General features: G+C 50.1%; 1 protein-coding gene across 1 annotated transcript in view; it reads right to left on the bottom strand.

Annotated features, from left to right (window-relative positions):
- OTOG (otogelin) overlaps nt 1–20,567 on the bottom strand; it is an 82,624-nt gene extending 62,057 nt beyond the window's left edge. Inside the window, exons 1-17 of the mRNA XM_039236740.1 lie at nt 20,456–20,567; nt 19,969–20,029; nt 19,755–19,815; nt 16,268–16,343; nt 15,249–15,341; nt 14,909–15,063; nt 13,299–13,417; nt 11,740–11,945; nt 10,762–10,892; nt 10,384–10,490; nt 9,862–9,971; nt 9,332–9,460; nt 8,359–8,467; nt 8,018–8,064; nt 7,387–7,532; nt 1,175–1,307; nt 128–305 (exon numbers count right to left, since the gene is read on the bottom strand). Of these exons, the coding sequence (XP_039092671.1) occupies nt 128–305; nt 1,175–1,307; nt 7,387–7,532; nt 8,018–8,064; nt 8,359–8,467; nt 9,332–9,460; nt 9,862–9,971; nt 10,384–10,490; nt 10,762–10,892; nt 11,740–11,945; nt 13,299–13,417; nt 14,909–15,063; nt 15,249–15,341; nt 16,268–16,343; nt 19,755–19,815; nt 19,969–20,029; nt 20,456–20,567 (1,973 nt within the window). The remainder of the gene's footprint in view (nt 1–127; nt 306–1,174; nt 1,308–7,386; nt 7,533–8,017; nt 8,065–8,358; nt 8,468–9,331; nt 9,461–9,861; nt 9,972–10,383; nt 10,491–10,761; nt 10,893–11,739; nt 11,946–13,298; nt 13,418–14,908; nt 15,064–15,248; nt 15,342–16,267; nt 16,344–19,754; nt 19,816–19,968; nt 20,030–20,455) is intronic.
- Between the last annotated feature and the right edge of the window lie 1,510 nt (nt 20,568–22,077).

The following is a 22,077-nucleotide window of genomic DNA, read 5'->3' as shown; positions in this document are numbered from 1 at the left end:
AATGGTACACGTGTGGCACAGTGAGAGACTAAGGGAGTTCTCGAAAGACGTTTTCAGGCAGTGCCTCTGGACACCCGGCCTTCAGGAGCCCACCCCCTCCTTCCGCTTCCGGGGCAGGATCACGTACAGGAAGTCGTCCTGCGTGTTGCCGTTGAAGGTGCCGCAGAGACCCACGGTGTCTTCCACCCATCTCTTGTCCACCTGCAGGTAGAGCCGCAGTCCTTGGCGGTCGTAGAGCACCCGCACGCCCACGTTGGTCCTCACCCGCAGGAACATGGAGGACAGCCTCCGGATCTCAAAGGCGTCTGGGCACAGAGCCAGAAAAGGGATGTGGGAAGTTCTGCCAACATGCACCCACCCACCCACCACCACCTGCATGGTCTTCGCTGACCCCCATACCCAGCACGGTGTTCCCACCCAGTGAAGCCCTGCTCAAGGGTTAGTTTGGGAAGCCTTGAGGAAATCCTGTTCAGTGATGAAACAGGACCCAGAGACAACTGACCATGGTAGCCTAAAAAAACATTTTTTTAGCACCAAGTGCCAATTAATAAAGCCTTTCCTGCACTGATGTATTTCCTTCTGTAGCAAAGGAGAATTCTGTAACTACCCTTTTTTTTTTTCTCACAATGCCCACCAGGAAGCTCACAACATGATTTTAGATTTCAGTTGTAGTGAACTTTTTACCTTTTGTGGCATGCATTTCTTTGGCCTCTTTAACACCTCTCGCACTGCATCCCCACTCAACCTTGAACCCCTTCTCTCTTTTTTTTTTTTCTTTTTCTCTGGTGCTATTTTATTTCTCAATAGTTTTTGGATTTTTGTTAGCTGGGCCTCCTATGAGCTACCACTGATCCCTTGTGGAGTCAGATGGGATCATAAGTAATTAAAAAATAGAAGTGGGATGGAAAACAACCTCATTCATATCCTCATGTTAGGGAAGGCATCATAAAGGCATCATACTGCTGTGAAGCCTACTGTCATGTTTGGACAGGGACAAAGACCATCTGACAAGTCCAGAGTCCATGCTCCTGGGACCAAGGTGTCCTCCGGCCTGATTCACCTAGTGCTAAAATGTGAGCTTTTGCCCATGTGGCAGTGACTTTGGCCAGAGACAGTGCTTGGAAGAAGAGGCCTAGGCAGCCAGCTCCCAGTTACTTGTCCACAAAAGCCATACCATCCGTGTAGGGTGGGGTGACCTTGTACTGATCAAACAGAAGGACATCCCCTGCTTGGGTCAGGGTCACCTGCCTCCGAGGGTCCTGATGCAGAATCACTGACACTGACTGGACACAGACTCCATCCTGGTTCTGGAGAAAGAGGAAGGCAAATAGGACAGAGTTAGTTTGTCTGGCCTGCTGGTCCCAAAAGACCCCCCAGGATTGGGTATTCTAGTGCAATTTGAGGTCAGGGACAGGCTGAGACAGAACCCCCAAAGGACATTAGGAGTCCTCTAGCCAAATGCTCTCATCTGGGAATGGGAAGTCAGAGGCTCAGATTGGAGGAGGTTGGCAGAGCTGGGATAATGCAAATAAAAAGATAGTCAAGTCTTAGCTGTCTATGACACAGCAGAGATAGCCCCCCCCCCCCCCCCGGATGGCCCAGAGTCTAGCCTCAGAAACACTAGCCTCCCTACTCAACTGCAATACAGGACTTTAATTTCATCCTTTTATAGGTGTTTATATAGCTCTTTCCATGTGTCACATACTGCAGAGTATCAAGCTCCCCTCATAGGCAGGCAGGAATGGGGCTTCAGGTTCTCATCTCTGAAATGGGTAGTATACATCAGGCCCAACCATACCTCCTTCCACAAGAAGACATCCATACAACCATACAGTGATGAACATGACACAGATAGTCCCTGCCCTCATGGAAAGTACATATTTGTGTGGGACACAGACATTAAACAAGTAATTACAAAGTTGGTTTTTAAATTATTTACTCACATCAGTGCTGCAGAGAGGTATAGAATGCTAGGAAAGCATATAGTGAAGGAACAAGATTTAGTGTGCAGAGGTAGGAAAGATGATGATGTAAAAATCATAACAAAACTTTTAATAATACTATAATTTATTATAATACCAGCGAATTTTATTTTATTAAAATTTTTAATGTTTATTTACTTTTGAGAGACAGACCATGAGTGGGGGAAGATAGAGAAAGAGGGAGACACAGAATCTGAAGCAGGCTCCAGGCTCCATGCTGTCAGCATGGAGTCCAATATAAGGATCAATTTCACAAACAGCAAGATCATGACCTGAGCCAAAGTTGGACACTTAACTGACTGAGCCACCTAGGCACCCCTAATAGCTAACTTTAGAGTTACTATCTTCAGGCACTATTCTAATCTTTTTTTACATGTATTTACTCCCTTAATTCTCATAGCAATCCTATGTAGTAAGTACCACTAACTACCTCACTTTGCAGATCAGAAGACTGCGGTACCGGAAAATGTGAGAGTTGAGCTGAGATCTGAATGGTGCAGAGAAGGTAGCTGGGCAAAGAGAGAAGGCAAGAAGGGGGATATCCAGGCACAGTGAACAGGCTGTACAAAACTCCCTGACACAGGAAGTACATAAGAGTACATTAAAAAGTACATAAAAGAAGACCAGAGGGCCAGAGCCCACTGAGAAAAGTGGTTTAAGGTAAGTTCTTCAAGAGGTAGGCAAAGGCCAGGTTGGGCAGAGCTTTGTAATATTTTAGGACTTTATCCTAAGTCCAAAGACAGCCAAAGAAAGTATGACCTGAAAGTGATAGAATCAAACAGTGAAATGAGGAAAGAACTAGCACTTGAAACTTTTCAGAAAGGCATTATGCAACAAGCTACAACCTTTCTTCCAAGCTCCTTCCCAAGGAGACCTAAAATCCCTGAAATAGCTCAAAACCACTGTGTCTAAAACATCACCTTCTTTGTCAAACTCACTCATCCTCCGGTCTGCTCTGGACATGTCTTTGGTGTAGGAAGAAAGCCTGCACCCTTTAGTCAACGTCTTAGGCTCAAGTCTTGATGTCACTGAATGCTGAGACCTTAAAGACCTCATTTAAGTTATCTAAACCTCAGTCCTCTACTTATAAAATAGAGATACAACAATACTTCATTGGTCCTGCCTGGTTTGACACTGAGAAAAAGAAGTGTTCATGGCTCTGTTAGTTGGGCATCTGACTCTTGGTTTTGGCTCTGGTCCTGATCCCAGGGTCATGGGATCGAGCCCCACATTGGGCTCTGCTTGAGGTTCTCTCTCTCCCCCTCTGCTCCTCTCCTCTCCTCACACACACACATCCTCTCTCTCTCAAATAAAAAATAATTAAAATTTTAGAAAAGAAAATGTGCATGGAATACTTTGGAGATTGCATTTGTCAAAGCCCAGAGAACTTTACAGCATAAAGAGTGAACCCTAATGTATATAATTTAAAAAATCACGTAGGAAGTCAGAGGATCCCAGGATAGAATGTGACAAAAGAATCTAACTGAACAGAATCTAACAGAACAACCTCACTGAAAAGGGTGCAAGGAAAGGTGATGACCTAAGAAGCTTTGGAAATAAGTGGAGTTTGTAAGACTAAAAGCAAAAGAAACTATGCATAAGCACTGTACTCTGGTTGATAAAGTTCTTTCCTGTGGAGATATGGATTAATACTTCTGGTACTTCTATACAGGTATACTGGAATTGAACAATTAGATAAATAGATGGAGAACAGTAGAAACCATATTTGTCACTGTTGGAGTGGGTATTTACAGATAAGCAAAGGGGAGACTAGAATGACTCATGTGGCAATCGATTAGAGTTGGAACATCAGTATGAGCTCCTGTTTAGCATATATAGATGTAGAGGGCTATGGATAGATTATAGGTATGTGTACATATATATTGGTTATACAAGGATATTCATAGGTTATTCGCATTATTTCCTTTTTCTATCACCTGAGAGGGTCTAAAAGAAATGATACCCCAGTAGCAATGAGCATACCCAGTACCCCAGATCTTGGTGTTTAATACTATTCTCCAATAAAGTGAGCCCAGAGCATCTGATAATATTTTTTCAGGAATAGCTGATTCCAGAAATGGAAGAGGAAATATGCAATATGAGCCTGGTGCATCTTATAAGAGTATAAAGTAAGGCAGTACACACACACACACACACACACACACACACACACACACACGATAGGGGTATACCAAAGAGACCCCAGAGCCAACTGAAAGACTGCCCAATGGTCAAGCTGGAAAAATTTGAGTAACAAAATAAAAAAGGAAGTATTGGTTCTTACACAAAGTATAAAATAAATATCCCTGGGTCCATGCTGACATAAATAAATGATTGAAAAAAAAATATGTCAAGGGAAAAAAGATGAATTTCCTATGCAGAAAAATTCCAGCTAATGAATGTAGATTCTCTGCCTTCAAGCAGAGGGAGCATAACTCCTTACTCTTTAACTGTGGGCTGAACATAGTGACTTCCTTCCGAAGGGAACAATATGGTAAGGGGGGAAAGAAGAGTAGCTTTACAGAGGAGGATGCAACAAACACTACCTCAGCCAGATGACCAAAGTCAACCTCAATAGTGATAAACCATGTTGGTATATGTACCCTTGATAAGATGTGATGAAAATAGCAATTTACCTCTTATCTTTCTCCCTGAAATCCCTAACACCACTCTAACCATGAGAAAAGCATACAGATTCCAGTTGAGGGGCATTCTACAAAATATCTGAGCAATACTTCTCAAAACTTTCAAGGTCACCATAAATAAGGTCTTAGAAACTGTAACAGCAAGGAAACCCTAGGAGACATGATGACTAAATGTAGTATGTTGGAACAGGAAAAAAAAAAAAAAAAAAAAGACAGGTTAAAAAAAAATAAGGAAAGATGATTAAGGTACAGACTTTAGTTAATGTACATAATGAACATAGGTTCATTATTTGTAACAGATGTACCATACTAATATATGCTGCTAATAATAGGAAGAATTGGGTGCTGGATATATGGGAACTCTGTGCATTTTTCTGTAAAATCTAAAGCTGCTCTAAAAAATAAGGTCTACTTTAAAAATTCTTCAAAGGCTATAAACACTACCCTGATTTGGGGGTGGATGTATTAAGAAACTGTGACAGGCTTTCTGGACTTCCACCCTTGGGTCTGGCTCAGCTCCCCCTCCTGCTGGCTGGAGGTTGTCAAAAATGCCCCAAGCCTCTGCAGGCCTGTCTTATCATATGTTAAATGGGGAGAATCATAATGATGACTATGTGGGGGTATTTTGAGCCTTAAATTAGTTGTCAAATGCAAAACTGATGAGTCAAAGTTTAAAGTATTATGCAAATACTTTATCATCATCATCCTCTCTATTAACATCCTCACCCTGCCCACTTCTGCTAACCCGGGGTTGAAGTCATGGCTTCACCTTTGACTCTTCCTGCTTCTCTCCCACACCCCTCACACTTTACCAGCCGGTCAGCCAGTTGTCATCCTCCTTCTGCATCTGCCTTAATATATTCTAGAACATTCCAACCCTGTTGCTTTTTCTCATACGATCTAATCCTCCTGGATTGCTCTTCCTCCCCATCCTCAAACATAGATATCTTATTTCTATTTATCTTTTTTGGACCACTTTTTAGGTCATTCAGCTCAAATGCCACCTCTATCATGAGGCTTTCTTCTGACCTGTTCGAGTATTTCTTCTTCCACAGAAATCTCCTCTGATGGCACTGCTCTTGCTGTATCTCATAGAGAAGCAAACTGACCTGAGGACGTGACTAACTCCCTGAGCGGGCTGCGAGCTTGTGGTGGCTAGGACCAGGGTCTGACTCATCTGTGTAACCCTCACTGTGCCCAGCACAAAGCTTCTACAAGGCTGGCCCTCTGCTGGTTCATCAGTGTGGATGAAGTCACAAGGAAGAGACCTGGCTCATGGTAAAAGGAATGTGTGATCAAGAGGCACTGTTCAGTCGGTCAAGCATCTGACTTCGGCTCAGATCACGATCTCATGGTTTGTGAGTGTGAGCCCTGGCATCGGGCTCTGTGCCGACAGCTCAGAGCCTGAAGCCTGCTTCAGATTCTGTGTCTCCCTCTCTCTCTGCCCCTTGCACACACTCTCTCTCTCAAAAATAAACATTAAAAAAAAAAAGGCACTGGTCAGCAGTGAAGCAAGTTATGTCAGGCTGAGGCTGCAACCACTGTCCAGACCATGGTGGAGAAGGGGTTGGTAAGGGACCCCCGAGGTCCCATAGCCTTCAGGCATTCGAAGACTCTAGAACTTTGTAACCTGGGGGGAGTCCCATGGGGCTGTGTCTGTTTGTGTTGCCTTTTCTTTTGCCACTCTCAAGATGTGATGGGAGGGACCCAGCCTTTGAGGACAAGGGTTCATTCTTCTGATTCAGAGAGCAGCTAAGGGCAGACCCAGGCCATTCTCTGGCAGATAGAGGGGAGGAGAGGAAGCCACTCAGGCTTCAGGAAGAAGAAAGCCCAGCCCTCTACCTTGTCCTCAGCCCATCCTGGGTCCCCAGGGCCAGGGAGGGACACCTCTTGGTGATGTCTGTCACCCATGTGACATCACTGGGGGGTGGAAAAGGCAGGCAGAGAGGTGGGCTTTGGGGGCAGCTGCCCTGGCTATGGGTGTGAACGCTTGTCTTATTGTGCAGGAAGGAGTCTGCGTATAGTCCAGCCCAGGACTTGTGGGGTTAGCTCAGCACGGTCAGCTCAGGGAAAGCGCAGTCACTGAGAAACAAACAGACTTACAACTACCCTGGAACTGCAAGTTGACCATTTTCTCAGATACATTCACAAGTGGCTAACACAGCTCAGGGGTCACCTCCACTAGGAAGTCTTTCCTGATCTACCCCTCCTTCCACCTGGCATCCAGGTAAAACAAGAACCAGGAGAGGCTCCCACATGGAGACCTACCCAGTAATGTCCATGTTCTCACAGCTCCTATAACAGTGGCTATGGAGTCACTAACTGCTTGACCCACCAAACTGCAAGGCCCAGAAGGGCAGAGCCAGATCTAATTCATCCCAGTCTCCAAGACCCAACATAGCTTCTGGCACAAAAATTTTTTCAGTATTTGCTGAATGAATAAATGAACAAATGAATGAATACAGAGATGTTGAAGGTATAATTCAATGAAGCAGAGAAGATTTAGTTGAATTAGACCCATTTTAGGGATTTTTTTAAAAAACACTGAGGCCCAGGAAAGGGAAATGGCTCTCAGCTATCAGATGTTCTAGAGACAGAACCTAGTCTCCTGCCCCCTGGCTCTGCCCAGAAAGACTAGACATCAGGATGAGTGGGCTGTGGAAAACCTGGGGCCCTGCCCTAAATCCTGCAGCCTCTCTGGGGGCAAAGAGCAGGGGTGGCTGGCTGGATTGGGCCTGAGGTCCCCAGCCCTTACTTACCAGGCCACAGGGGGCATTCTGCAGTGTCACTGTGAAGGTGCCTGAGGAGCGGCTCTTGGCCAGGATGTACTGACATGTGGCAGGGAACGTGTACCGGCGGCCGTCAAAGGTGGTGAAATGGATGTCGCCAGTCACTGAACACTCGGCTGAGGGGCAGAGTAAGGGGGCTGACACAGGGGAGCTGCCCCACGGGGACTGCCTCTGCCCTGCAGGCTCGAGCATAAGGGAGAGACAGCACTCTGTCCTCAGGAATCAGGGCAGTGTTTGGAGCTCTGGCCTTCCTTTTGACACTCTGGTCACGAGGGAGATGCAAGCCTGATCCCACCAGCCCACCTGAAGGGACATGCAGCCTTGCCCTGGGCATCTCCCTCTGACAGGAGACCAGGCCCCAAGCTTGGAGACCAGTCTCCATCCAAGCCCCCCAAGCTCAGGAAGGTCCTGAGATACACCCTCCCAAAACCCTCCCTGGCAGGGGGCAGAGCAATCCCTTAATCAGGCAAAGCAGCTCTGAGGAAACAATGTGGGGCAAGCTGACCCAATGGAACTGCAGGCCTGGCCCCCAGAGCTTCCCTGCCCAAAAGCTGTGAGACCAGAGGAAGGAGGTAGAGTCCAAGATGAGAGTCAGACATACCTGGGCAGACAGATGTGCTGCACACCCACTTGCCCGCAGTGCATGTGCTGAAACACAGAGATCAAAGAGGCAAGGCTCACCTCTCCAGGCCTGGGATAGATGCCAGAGGGCTGCAGGGTCCACAGAGCTCCTGTCCCCAGCCCTCAGTCTTTCTGTCTCTAAAATGGGTGGTAGAGATTCCCCTATCTCCAAGGGCTGAATTTAATGAAATTGCCTGGGACTCAGAGATGCTGAATGAGTGCCCCCACCCAGATTGCCAGGGCTCCCAGACCCCAGATGGACGGCTCTGATGGAAAACCCTGGAGGTCACCACTGTCCCACCCCCAGCCATGGACACAGACCAGGCATTGCAGTCTTCTTTCACCACAGAGCCAGTTGGGTACAGGGTCCCGTGAAATTCACAGGGACACTCAGCTGGTGCCACACAGTCTCCATCCTCAAAGATCAGCCCTAGGGTGACAGCAAAGGCCCACTTAACTCACCTCCACTCTTGTTCACAGACCATTCACAGGTGCCCAGGGACAAAGATCCCCTCATCCAAGCTTCCACCCCTGAGCCCATTTCCAAGCTTTCTCCTGCATAAATTCTTGGCTCAGGCCAGATATGAATCTCCTTTGGGCAAATAATCTCACCCCCAGACTTCTGTTCAGAGAACCACCTACCCCAAGCAACCTGGCTAGCTTCTCTTCTCCACCTCTCCAAAGCCTGTCACTGCATCTAGAACCAGTTTAGGTACCACCTCTTCCAGGAAGACCTCCCTGACTATCTCTCCCCTGACTGAATTCCAATGTCTCTTTTCGTCTGAACTCTTGAGCTGGTCTTCACTACATCATGCCTTACACAGGAGTCGTAGGTGTACGTGGCTTGTCACTGCAACCAGATTCTGACCCCTAAGGTCAATGACTATACCTCTACATACCCAACAACCCCTGCCTAGCCAAATGGGCTACACAATACAGATGTGCTGCAAACGTATACTCCCTTAAAAACAGTGCATTTATATCCCATAAAAAAACAGTATGTGGATGCATGTTTAAACAAATATGTGATAAGTGAACCAACGAATGAGTGAATGACTTGTCTCATCTGTACACAGTCTCGATGAAATTAAATACCCCAATGAACTTCTCAAAAGCCACAGCTCCACCCCCATCCTCAGCCCCCCTTAAAGCCAGTCATTCATTTAACCACTCATTAGTTGTGTGCTCCTTCCTCACTCATCCCACAAACAGGCATCCTCTGAGCCCCTGCTTTGTGCTCGTGCGTGCCAGCCCAGGAAGACACTGCCAGGCATCCGCTCCACCCTGGGCATACCGTCGGGGCAGTAACAGCCATCTACACAGGCGATCTCGCTGTCCACGCAGGATGTCTGGGACTGGCAGGAGGTGGGGCAGCAGGTGATGCACTCGTTGTAGATAAAGGCCTTCTCCTTGCAGTGCATGGCTTGGGAGGAAGGGAGCAGTCCGTCCTGTCCCTCTAGCTCTGCCAGGACAGACCACCCCCTACTCCAGGCCTTAGGGGAGGGCGAGAGAGGGCTGTGATTTTCCTGTTCCCCTAGTCCCAGGGGGAACACTGAGAAACCAGAAAGTTGGCGAGGGCCTGGGAGGCTCTGAGAACCACCCTCATCCCACTCTGTGGCCCTGGGCCAGTCCTTCCACTCTGAGCCTGTTTCCTCATCTGTCACATGGGGCCTCAGGAATTCCAGCTCTAACAACTGTGGTTCTAAGCAGGACAGGTCATTGAGCTGAGGCCTGACAAGGCCACCACAGCCCCAGGACAGAGCTTGTCTAAACCCTTCCCTGCACCGCCCCCCCCACCCCCCACCACCACCAGGCTACACCTACCGCATTGCCGGAGCTGGGTCCTCCAGGTCTGCAGGGGCCGCCCCGCCTGGGCACACGCTCGGGCATACTCTGCCAGCGCCCGGCACCAGGTGGCTTCATCGCCCACTGATCTGTGCCGGAAAGCCAAGGGTCACACGGAGCCCAATCTGCCACCGGCCCTCCAGCACCCTGCAGAGACTGCCAGGAATCAGGGCACCCACCCCTCCTTGTCACACAGCTCGGAAAGGGAGATTGGAGAGGGATCTAGGTATACAGATGGAGGCAGGACACCTGGGTTCTAGTCCCAACATTGGCATTGACTTGTTTGACCCTGAGGGTGTCAGTCCCCATTTCTGGGCTTCAGAGAATGGGGAAACTCTTCTGTCCCTCCTATGCAGGTAAGAATTTCTAAGCTTTTGGGAAGGGTATATGTCGGGGCCTGGGATTATCAGGTTCAGTGGCCCCCATGCTGAGACCCACCCTAGTACTGGGACAGGTCTCCCCACAACCCAATACCAGCTCTGGTCCTGGTTGCCTACTCACTGGCAGAGGTCACTGGTACAGCTGGCTGTGAAGGGAAGAGGGCTGACGTAGGCATGGCAGGCATCAAAGGGGGGCCGCAGCAATGCCTCACACCGGTCATACACGCCCTGGGGAAAGAGCCAGGGGCCAGAGCCGGGGCTGGCAAAGCCACTCACAGCCCTCTGACTTCACCAGCCCCCCCCCCCAGAACGCCAGTTTGAGCCCCAGGGAGAGAAAGAGGGTGATGGAGGAAAAGGGATGGGGCCATAGACACAAACAACCCTGGGCCCCTGCAAGCCAGTGACTTTCTAAGAGGTAGACAGGAAATGAACCTAAGCCAGAGACTAGGATGGGGGTAAGGGCAGGGTGGGTGGTAGGCACTCTCCCCAGGGTGCAGACCTGCATGGTTCCCGGGCTCTGCTGCAGACACGGTGGGCGAGGCAGGGAGGCGGTTGTAGGCCTTGGAGGCTGGTTGGGGGCTTGTTCCTGCCAGCTATGGACAAACTCAGCCACATCGTCGGTCAGCTTCCCTGGAGGGGAGAACTAGTCTCATCACAGGTGGGTGGGGGGTTGGGGAGGGAAGAGCTGCAGAGGGCTCTGAAGGAGGGCAGGTGGAGCCGAAGAGATGCCAAAAGGGGACAATGAGTTGAAGAATCTAGCCTCTTGGCTCCCATCCCAGTTTGCACTTCCCAACGGAGCCACTCTCCTGAAAACTAGTAGTAACAGTAGTGAAGAATGCTCAAGAACCTGTAGTAGCTCCCTACTGCTCCAAACTCAGGGGAGGCAACTAATATGTGAGCCTGGACAAGCCCTTGCACCTCTCCAAGCCTCAGTTTCCCCCTATGTGAAATAGGGCAAATAATCCCCCCATGATATTATTGCAAGGACTGTATGAGATGATGCATGTTGAGTGTTCAGTATGTTGTGGGTGCTCAAAGGTGTCACTTCCCTTCTTGGGAAGGCCAGCGTCACCATGATTTGGCTCTGCATGCTTGACTTTTACTTCTTACCACTCATCTGCAGGTATCTTCAGCTCCCACGGGGCTCCTTCTCTTCCAGGCTCTCTCTGACCCTCTGCTCCTGCCCCCAGCATACACTCACAATGTGTGCTTAAGGGCACTACCTAGCAAAGTGCCCTTTAGATCTTTACACAACCCGAGTAGGAGTTTTCTTTATGACTCTTTTACCCACAAGGAAACTGAGGTCAGGTGGCCACACCCTTGGCAGGAAGGGACTCCTGACCCCCCACTGGGTCTTTAGTATCATGACTCCAGGGTTCTGCCCCAAGGTCTCTCTCACCCTTCCCAGCCTGATGTCCACCCAACCTCCTCCCTACTTCCATCAAATCCCTCGAAGGCCACTTGCCCTGCACCTCACCATAGCTGGTCACCAGGTCATCCTGCGGGTCGGCATTGTTGTTCCCACACAGCCCATGAGTCCAGCCCAGGAACTCTGGGCTCATCTTGATGTAGACGGCTGAGGCACCATCCCAGGCCAGCGTGAAGGCTGACTGATGCCGCACAAGGATGTAGCCAGCGAGCCGCTGCAGACTCACGCTCCCCATCACATGTGGCAGTTGGACTCTGCAGGGTACAGTCCAGAGCTTCAGGGTGTTCACACCACCCCCACTCACGCGGTCCCTTCACCAAAGGACCCACCGTCCCTATCTGCAGGGACCATCATGTACCCAGCACCTGCCTCATCCACACCCCACAAGACCATGGGAATCAGAGGCCCCCACTTTCCCCTCTGACTCCTGGGCATCTGGGGTCCACCATTAGAGAGATATTCTTTTGTCTTCAGTGTTTAAAACTTGCTTTGTAAATTTGCAATTTCCCTGGCAGGGATAAATCTCAGAGTGTCTGAAGTTGCTAGGTCCTTTCTCCTGGATGGGAGAAATGGTATAAGTAGACATTTACTTGTTTTGTTGGTTTGGGTGTTTTTGTTTGTTTGTTTTGTTTTGTTTTGTTTTGTTTTTGGTGAGGAGCAGGAAAGGCATAAGAAAAGAAAAAAGCTGAGGGATAAGGAAAACTAAGAGTGGAAGAAAAGATGCAGAACCATTGTGGTCCCGACCCCATTCCCAGTTTTACTGGGATGGGGTCTCCTAGCCAGTCTGGAATTTGGCAACTTTCAATCCACTTGAAAATCAGGAAAGGAAAACTAAAGAAAGGTCTAACCAGCCAAAATGGGTACCCAATATCCATATGCCAATCTTTTCTTCACAGAGCAACACCTGGGCTTTCAGGTTTATGTTCAGTGCCAGAAAGCTTGGTTACCCAGTTTCCAGAAGTGAAGCAGGAAATGAAAATGGGAGAAGGGTCATTGCATGAAGACCCCTTCCCCCAACCCAGCAGCAACAGGAAGTGACAGCAGATAGCAAGAGAAGGAAAGGACAGTGAAGACAGGAGACAAGGAAGATTTCAAAAATCTTTGAAGATGGTCTGGGCCATCTGGTGTGGGGGCAAAGAGTCCTTATTCCTCTGGTCACAGGCATCCCTGAAGTCCCGGCAGGGTAAGTGACATTGAAATGACCCTATGTCATCAGAAAATGGTGATGGTATGCTTAATATCTGCTCTGAGGAGGCTTGAACTATATATTATCCATTCAGGAAGATTCCCTTAAAAATGTGAAAGAAAAGAATTAAGCATGCTTGTAGTGTTATACCATCCACTTGATCTGGAAAATTCTGCTCTTGACTTGAATACCCACCCGCTGTCTGGAAACCCACAGGGCCATGAGTCTCCGAAAATCTTGAGGGACTCATCTTTCCACAAACCCAGCTGGCCTGCCAGTATGTTCCTGCCCTGATGGAGGAAACTCCGCTGTTTGTCCCCAGAAGACAATTTTCTTTAGGCTGGAGAAGGAAGGTACTCACCACCCCCCACCACTAGTGCCAGAGAGCAGGAGAGCTCAGGGCAGAAGGTGTTATAGTTACCTCACACCTCCATAGGTGACCTCCTTGGCCAGACGGATCTCCTGCTCACCCGCAAAGAAGAGGCTGACAGACTTGGCGCAGGTGTAGGGGGAGGAGCCGCACTGCGGGTCGTTGTGCACCTGATTGGGGGGGTTCAGAGGCCAGTGTGCAGGGCTGGCCCTGAACTTCAGTTCTGACCCCAGTGGCACCCTGTGGAGCTTCCGCTAACGCTGAGCGCCTGTCCCCAATGTGCCAAGCACCTTTCCTCTGTGATGTCTCCAGTCCCCACAACACCACTTGACCAGAAGTTCAGAGCTATGATTATCTGCATTTCCCAGAGGGAGCAACTGGTTGATTTCATTACCCGCAAATGTGTGGCATCCCATTAATCTAAGTAACTGTAACATACCTATCGTGAAATGACAGTCATGAAAGACCCTGATGTGTGATACCAAGGCAGAGAGGGCAGAATTGGTCAGCCCACCCAGGGCATGGTCCTTAGGGCAGCCCCTGGGCAGGTCTATGCCTGAGACAGAGGGACACACCTAGCTAGTAGACACTGCAGATAATCATAGCTCTGACCTTCTGGTCAAGGGTGACACTGAGCACTAGGATTTTCCCAAACTCCTAGCCCCCTGGCCCTAACTCAGTACTGGCCAAGGTGCCCCTCAGCGAATTGGCTCCCCAAGGAGACTTTTCTCCAGATGGAGGTACTGACCAGTGCCTGAAGCTGAAGCCCCACTCAACACATGGGGTGAGAATGTAAATCAGGCCTGCCTGACAGTGAGTCTCAGACATATGTTCATATACTGGACAAACTCTGCCTGAGCAGAGTAATCCGGGTCCAGGGAACACCAAATGAAAAGATATGGTCCCTGCCTGGAAAGCTCATCTCTGGTAGAGAAGACCAACCTGGAAACAGACCTTTGTGAGAAAAATGCACTGGCAACGTAACAATGCAGGACTTTGGTTACACAGAGAAGGGCCCCTGAGCCAGCTTAGGTCAGTGCATCCAGAAGGCCTTCTCAGAGGCGGTAACTATGCACTGAGTCATCCAGCACCTACCATTTCCTCTGAGGCACAGTGCTCATTCTTATCTCAGATCTTTAGCACCCAAGTTCCCTTTACCTAGAATGTTGTCACGTCCATCTTTAACCCCTGTGACCCTTCACTTGGCTAACTCCAGTTCATTCTTCAGTTCTCAACTTAAACGTCATTTCCTCTGGGAAGTCTTCCCTGATCATCATCCTTCCCAATAAGCAAGGTTAGTCCCATCACATGCTCTTCTAACATTTGGCATTTCTCTCTAAAGCATCCAGTTGCACTATATATGATTCATTTGATTTGATGTCTACTCTAAGTTCTGTGAGGACAAAGATCACATCTGTGTTGTCCACAAGGCCACCACCAAGCCTTGTGCCAGGAAGGGTACAAGTATGCACTTAATACCTAATGAATGATGACCTAGTCAATTACTGGCCAGGGGCAACTAGGAGTGGGCAGGTGAGAGAGGATTGTGGGACTGCAGCCCCTTACAGGTGCAGACTCTCTATCATAAGGAGAGCCCAGGCCAGCACAACTTCTAGAACCTAGTGGAAACTTCTAGATGGGCAAGATAGGGAAGGCCTTACCTGGACTGAGAAATTCTGCCCCTCAGGTTCATGGTGCCCCACCAGGGTATAGCTGCCCTTCCCAGAGAGGTAGTAGTAGAGGCCATCAAATGTCTCCACATGGTGCTGTCCCCATGCCCGGCAGATGCTGTCCCGCTCAGGGCCGGCATTGTACACTGTGTCAGAGAAGAGAAAACCTGTCTGTGCAGCTGCAGTGGGCATCAAGCTAGAAGCCGGTTGGTCCAGTGCTGGCGGAGACCTCCCACAAACACCCTCCAGCCCAGGACCCCCAGGCCTCAGGCCCACAAGCTTTCCCTGTACTCAGGGCCGATCCCAGGGGTGGGATGGAGCCCACACCCACCCATCTGGCAGCGTGGCCCAGTGGCATTGAAGCGTCGGCAGTCACAGAAGGCAGGGTGCACACACTCGCCCCCGTTGAAGCAGGAGAACAAGTCTGCATGGGAGACACAGAAGGCACCTCCGCATTGAGCCAAGATTGGCAAAACCCAGTGATACAGCACCTCTTGCATGCCAGGGTCCCAGACCCAGCCCTCCCGGAGCTACACAGAACTCAGATTCCCACCACAGGGAGCCCCAACATTCCTCAGGAGCTAGCTTTAATGGGGGCACAAGTAGGGTGCCTCAGACCCAGCTGCGTGGCTTGCTCCCTGACAGGCAGGCAGTGCAGGGTCTCAGAGTGCCTGTCCTCAGTGTGCATCAAGTGGCCCCCAGACCAGCCCCACCTGGGCCTTCAGCTCCTTATGCTAAAAGTTCCTGGCTACCAGATAAGGCAGGCCGACTGAGAGAGCGGAGCATGTGGGGTGCCCAGAGATCTTCAAGTACCATTTTCCTCACTGTTCCTTATGCTCAGGGGAAGAGGCCTACGCATGAATCAGGGAAGGGGGAGGTGACTCACATTTAGAATACAGTAGACAGAGAGGCCACAGAGGACAAAAAGACCAAGTAGAGCAGAGTATGGTGAAGGAAGGAGCCATGATGCAAGAGAAAGGGCCACGGACACAGGACAGGGTAAAGGTAGAGGCCACAGACACAGGACAGGGTGAGGGGAGAGGCCGCAAAAACAGGGTGAAGTGGGGGGGGGGGGACAACCACTAAACAAGGAAGCACAATCTCACTGGCATTAGATGGTGTGAGAGGGCCATGGTCATGAGAACAGAACACTGGAGAGGAAGTTCTCCCCGGCCAGGAAGGAGAAAGAAAAATGGAGTTGGACACCAGGGCTGGGAAGGTGGAAAGACACCTCTTTCTGGGAAAAACAGGTCACAAGGGGCCCTGAGGGAAGCCTGGCCTGCCCTCACAGGTTTCTCTGCGGGCCTGGGCCCTCCTATGGGCCTCAGGGGAGGGGGTGGGGGCACTTACAAGATGGTGCACATTTGGCCCGATGGAGCCGCCTTTCCCAGGAGGACATGGCTAAGGAGTCCAGGACTTCAGCCCCCTTTTCAAGACAGAAGGAAGAGAACTCGGTCAAGGGCTGACATCAGGGAGGGACCTCCTAGGGGTCATGGCCCTTCCTGTCCATGACCTGGAGGAGGAGGCGCCCTGGCCCTCAGTGCCCCCAGCCAGTCCACCTCTGCAGGACCACCTCTGAGAAGTCTAGAAGGGAGAATTCTCAGGCCTGCCCTAGAGGAGCCAAGGCTGGTATTTAGCCTCCACAGTGGCACCTCGGTGGCCTAAACACAGTCCCTCCCCATGCTCCAATATCCCCCAGCCTTCCCTTCTTTCTTCTCTCCCTCCTAACCCGACACAAAAGCCCCTTGTCTGGAGAACAAATATGGTTCCTCCTCACCACAGAAACCATGTGAGGCAGACCTAGGAAACAAAGGCAGCCCCTCAGCCCAGGGCAAGGGAACATCTCACCCCATCCCCCACTCCAACCTTCCACACAGATCACCACCCACCATCCTCAGAACTCAGCTCCAAGCCAGGACTCTCCCTGATACCATAAATCTGGGGGTGCCACAAACAAAGAGAGCCGAGAAATCCTATCTCCTGGACCAGAATTCCCAACACATGGTCTCTTGAGATATAAACCATCTGAAATTAGCTGAAATTAGCACTGTCCCAACATCAGGTGCGTTCAGTCACCACACGGCTTGCTGACTTGGACACCTCACCTCCCGGGACCCTGGTATGAGGTGCCTCATGTCGCCTGGGACTGGGGTCCTGGGTGGAGCAGGCTCCTGGCCTCTCAGACCCCCAGGCCTCCCCATTTGTATAGCTTCCCAGAACCATGTGCGTGGCCCCAGGCCACGTGCTGTGAACAGGACAAAGTCCCTGCCCTGAGGGATTTCATGTTCTTGTTCACAGGGCCAATAAGGCACCAACCACACTGTGGGTATTTGTCTCACATGTCTTCCTCCCTCACTGTCATCTCTGCATCCTCAAGCAGAATCCCCAGCCTCCGGCAAAGGACTCAGAACCCTTGGTCCCTGGAGCCCAGCCTCGGTTCTTTGCTTCTCCCTGGCAGGCCCAGTCTCTCTACCTCATCCCTGGGCATGCTCTCCCTCCCTTTTCACTGTCCTGCTAACCCCTGGGAGGTCACCAGCCCCTCCTTGGCCAGGTTTCAGTGTTCTTGTCCCACATTGGCCCCTGGTTCCCGGGTCCTCCCTGGCTCTCCTTACCCTGCAGGCCCAGCCAGAGCCCCAGGAGTCAGGCTTCCCACCCTGGTCGTAATCGATCTCACAGGGCCTCGGAAACCAAGGGAAAAACGATCACCATCAGCATCCCATAGGCCCTGAAGAGCTCTTAATGAAATCTAGTCTTTGTGTCCCTCCACTCCTCGCCCCCACCTCACATGTGGCTCCTGAGATCAGTGTTAATGAAGGTAAGACAGCCTGGTCTGCAGAGGGAAGGCCGTTTTCTGAAAAACATTTAAAATCTTGCCCAGACGATTCGTCTTCAGTATAGATCAGAAGTTCTTAATCATTTTGATGCCAAGGACCCCTTTGATAACCTAGTGAAGCCTATTGACCCAGTCTCAGAGTAATGTTTATAAATACATAAAACATAAGATTAGAAACACGGTCGATTATATTGAAATACAGTTACAAAAATATTTTATAAAAATCTGTGGTTAATAATGTTTGTGCTTTTGTATTAATTCATTAAATAGCAGGATCTAGCAGCAGGTCTTATCACTGCCAGAGTTTTGAAGTAGTGAGTTTACATGAGATCTGGAAATATCAACAACTGTAAGGTGATATGAAAATATATGTGATTTCTACTGGTGACAGTCACAGACACTGCTATTGCTGCATTGTGGTTTGTAGCCTATAGTAATAATTAAAGGGAATGCTAAATTTCAGTTAAATTGAGGGTCCTGTAAATAACAATGTGTTTTCTTCCCCATCCTGGTCTATACCATCCATTCTCTGGAGAACTGTTGAGCTCTATAGGAATGTGGCAGTACTGAAATGAAGATTGGTTGGATGCTAGTCTGGGACCTTCACCCTTACCGATGAGGTTATTCCAGGCAGAAGCCCTCGAAGGATCCCTACGTTCAGTTTCTAGCTAATTACCTCATTCCCCCACCCCCGCTGAAGAGCTTTAAAGGAAGGCCATTCTGACCCCTTATATGCTCTATGGAATAATGTGAGAAACCTACTGGAGTTGGCTGATCCAGATGCTTCCCAAAGGAAAAGGGAGGGAAGCTTACCCTGGAATCCATTAAGGAAGGAAGCCTGCCAGGGGAAATGAGGTGCGTGGGTAAGGATCATTTTCCCCACTAAAACACTGGGATTCCTGGAGCCCTGGGGGGCATTCCTGTCATGGGGAAACAGGCTGGCTCCACGGGAAACCTTATTTCACCTGCTTTCTGGGAGCCCCGGCAGGTGATCCACCTATCTTGATTTCATTGCATATAAAAAGAGTAACAACATTATCTTTCAACTCAAACTGCATCTGACTGTGATTCTAAAACTTGGGGGCTGGGAAAGTGGGCAAACAGAAATAAAGAGCCCAGATAATCCACACCTTACAGAATAAACATTCCCTCCTCCTGCCTTGGGGTCTTCATACCTATTTCCAAAAGGCAGGTATCTGGGGCACATTGTTTTCTATTATAAGCAATACTCCCCACCCTGCTGGCCAAGGAGCCACCCAGAGCTGATCCTTAAGGTGCACGAGTTGAGGTTCAAGATCCTCTGCGGGACCTGGCTCTGGGTGGGCTGGATTTGTAACATGTCTGTTGTAACATGTTGTGGAAAAGACACATAGAGGACAGGATGGAAAAGAAGACCTGAGTTGCCTGATCCAGAGACCAAAAAAATTTGGCAAAGGGCAAAAACAAACTACTACCTCTCCTGAAAGCATGGAGGATCCCGGGAGGGTGGGCAACAGATAATGGTTTGGGGCTCTCCTACCCAACCAGCCCTTCCTCACAAATCCCACCAAGTGGCCCGATTTTTGTCTCTCCTCTCTAGGCATCCTTGCTGGAGCACGGCTCAAGGTACGGAGTGGGGCCTCTTACAGGGCTTTGTACCCTCCCAGACCAGGTAGGGAGGAGCGAACTCCACTCACCTAAACCCTCACCTTCGTGCTTCTACCCCAGGACAGGGGAGAGTTCGGCTATGTCCTGATTGCGTCTTAGTGCCCTCCGCCCCAAACAAAACAAAACAAACAAAACCCAAACCAAACTGAGCTGACTACAGAGTCCCAAGAGATTAGGAAAGTGTGACTAGAGTATGAATTTCCATACTTCAGACATATACTAGGAACACTGTTAGTTTTCTTCCAAATAACTGCAGAGACAGCCTTCCTGCAGCCTACAGAGCTCCCTGCCAACCCCAGTCCCAGAGAGAAGTAAGCCCCTGCCCAGTGAAGCCCCCTTCCCCAGGCTTCCTCTTACCTGGCCTCCTATCACCATTGTAGCATCCTCTATGGCAGGGGTCACCTCTTGAGAGCTGTGGCTAGATGAGAAACAAGTCTGACATGGTCGAAGGCATAGGAATGGGCCCCACCTCCCCCCAATCCCCAGGCCTCCTCCCACCCTCTGTGCTCAAACCCTGGGGTCATCCACACCAGAAATAAAGATGGGGGGTGGGAGACTTGCACCTACTCACCTGGGATCCCGGGCAGGCTCCGGCTGCAGCGCTGCATTGCTCTGGGCTGTGGGGGCTGCAGCTGGGGGAGGAGGATTGCTTTCCACTCAAGCCGGGCTTCCCTTTGTTGCATCTCCCACCGCCTGTCCCCCACCTGCTAGGAAGCTTCTTCTGCATCCCCCCCATTCTCTCTCCCTGCAGACTTCAATCCTTTCTCCCTCTCTCTGGCCACCTCTCCTACATGGGTCTCCCTCTTTCCTCCTACTCTCTGTGCCCCAGTTCTCTCTAGCTCCCCACCTGGGGTCTCTTCCATCCTACCTAAGTTGGGACCCATTGCCTCGGCTGTGGCTTTCCTCTTTTTCCTTCTGCGCCCCCGCCGACCCTCTCCTTGGCGGTCGCCCTGCCTTCCCTGAAACCACTTTTTCCTCCCTCTCTGAAACCTGCCCAGGCCGGTTCTCCTAAACGTTCCCCCAGTCCCCGGCCTCCCCTAGTCCACATCCCTTCTCACCGAGAGATTGCACCCTCAGGGACTGGCCCGCCGCCTCACCCCAGGGCAGCCAGACGCAGGCGAGTAGCAGGCAAAGCGCGGGCGCGGGGGCGCACGGGGACGGGGCCCCCATAGGGGCGCACGGAGACTGGGAAGCCTGAGCGCAGGGTCGGGGGTCCGAGGGTCTGTCCCGGCAGGGTCACACCTCCACTCGGCGGCCGCAGTCCCTCTCGCTCTCTAGCCCGAGGGTTCCCTTGGCCCCTCCTCCCGGGCGCTTGGCTCCTCCCCGAGCTAGAGTGACAGGACTACCCAGCTCATTACCATAACTTAGGCGCCAGATCTCGGCCCAGCCTTTGCCCCACAAGACCTGTGGCTGCCCTCCCCTGGGGAGGCTGGATTCAGATCACTAAGCCTTAAGTCCCCTGGGGAAGCAAGCAGGTAGCCAGTTCAGCCCCCAACATCCCTTACCCTTCAAAGCTCCTCAACTCAGAAACCTGGGTTTTGGATAGCCCTTCCACCAGACACCCAAGACGCTTGTGTGAGTCTGGTCTTCCACTCTTTTACAGAAGCCCTGGGACATTCCACTCAGTGGTCCGTTGTCAGTAGCAGAACCAAGGCTCAAACCTGCAGAATCCTAGCCTATGCTCCCACCACTCACCACTACAGCTTCCTGGGTCCCCAAGTCCCTACTCTACCCATTTTGAGCACCTCTAGGGAATGGATCATGACTTAGTCCTCTATATGTCCAGCATTAGTTCAGGCTCCAGCTCAGAAAATGCTGACTAAATGACAAAAGTGCCTCACACTCCCATATTATTGATCCCATCAAGGGGAGACTAACAACAACAACATATGAAAAACAAAGAGACAAACAAAAAAACACTTTAATTTTGAACAAAATACACTTCCTGTCCAGGAGGAATTGTTTAATGTTGGAAATGTGGGCTTGGGAGCCTTGGGAACCTGTGTATCACTTGGCTAACTAAGAATCTGAACACAAACCAGATGCAAGCCTTGCAGATAATTACCATAATGGTGGTGGTGGACTCAGTAGACCCCTAGGCAGGAATATAAACTTGGAATGCATTCATTTATTTACCCACTGAACAACTTTGTTGAGCATCTATTTCTTACCACACATTGTTCTGTGTGGTAAGAACACGTTGTAATATTGTGGGAAATAAAGCACACATCCCCACACAGAGTATTTGGAGCCATAGGCATAGGTGAGAAAGAGAGGAGGGAATCAAGGATTGAGACTTAAAGAACCCTGGTTAGAGATTGGGTGAAGACAAATCTTGAAAAGGAACATTCATAGGTGAGGAGGGCCAGGACTTGGTGCTGTCCTCAAAACCAAAAGATGAAGCATTTAAAGAAGAGAGTCTGTGGGAGTGGTGGTCATGGAAATGATTGAGGTGGCCAGTGGACTGCATTCCACTTGTAAGGGCATTTGCCTCTTTGCCTGGATTCGATGAAATAACAGCCATACGACTTAGTTAAGAGATATAGAAAATCAACAAAGTAAGTTGGAGAATGTATTTTATGTGTCTTTCCCAGACCTTTGAAAATCCCACAAGTCTTCCCCTTTTATCTCTGCTTTAACTAGTTAATACTAAGGTGAGAACATGGATAATATTTCAAGG

Source organism: Hyaena hyaena, unplaced genomic scaffold (assembly GCF_003009895.1).
Source record: "Hyaena hyaena isolate Hyena2069 unplaced genomic scaffold, ASM300989v1 scaffold_116, whole genome shotgun sequence".
NCBI classification, from domain to species: Eukaryota; Metazoa; Chordata; class Mammalia; order Carnivora; family Hyaenidae; genus Hyaena; species Hyaena hyaena.
The sequence above is the reverse complement of the archived record's forward strand: the minus strand, read 5'-3'. Positions and strand labels throughout refer to the sequence as shown.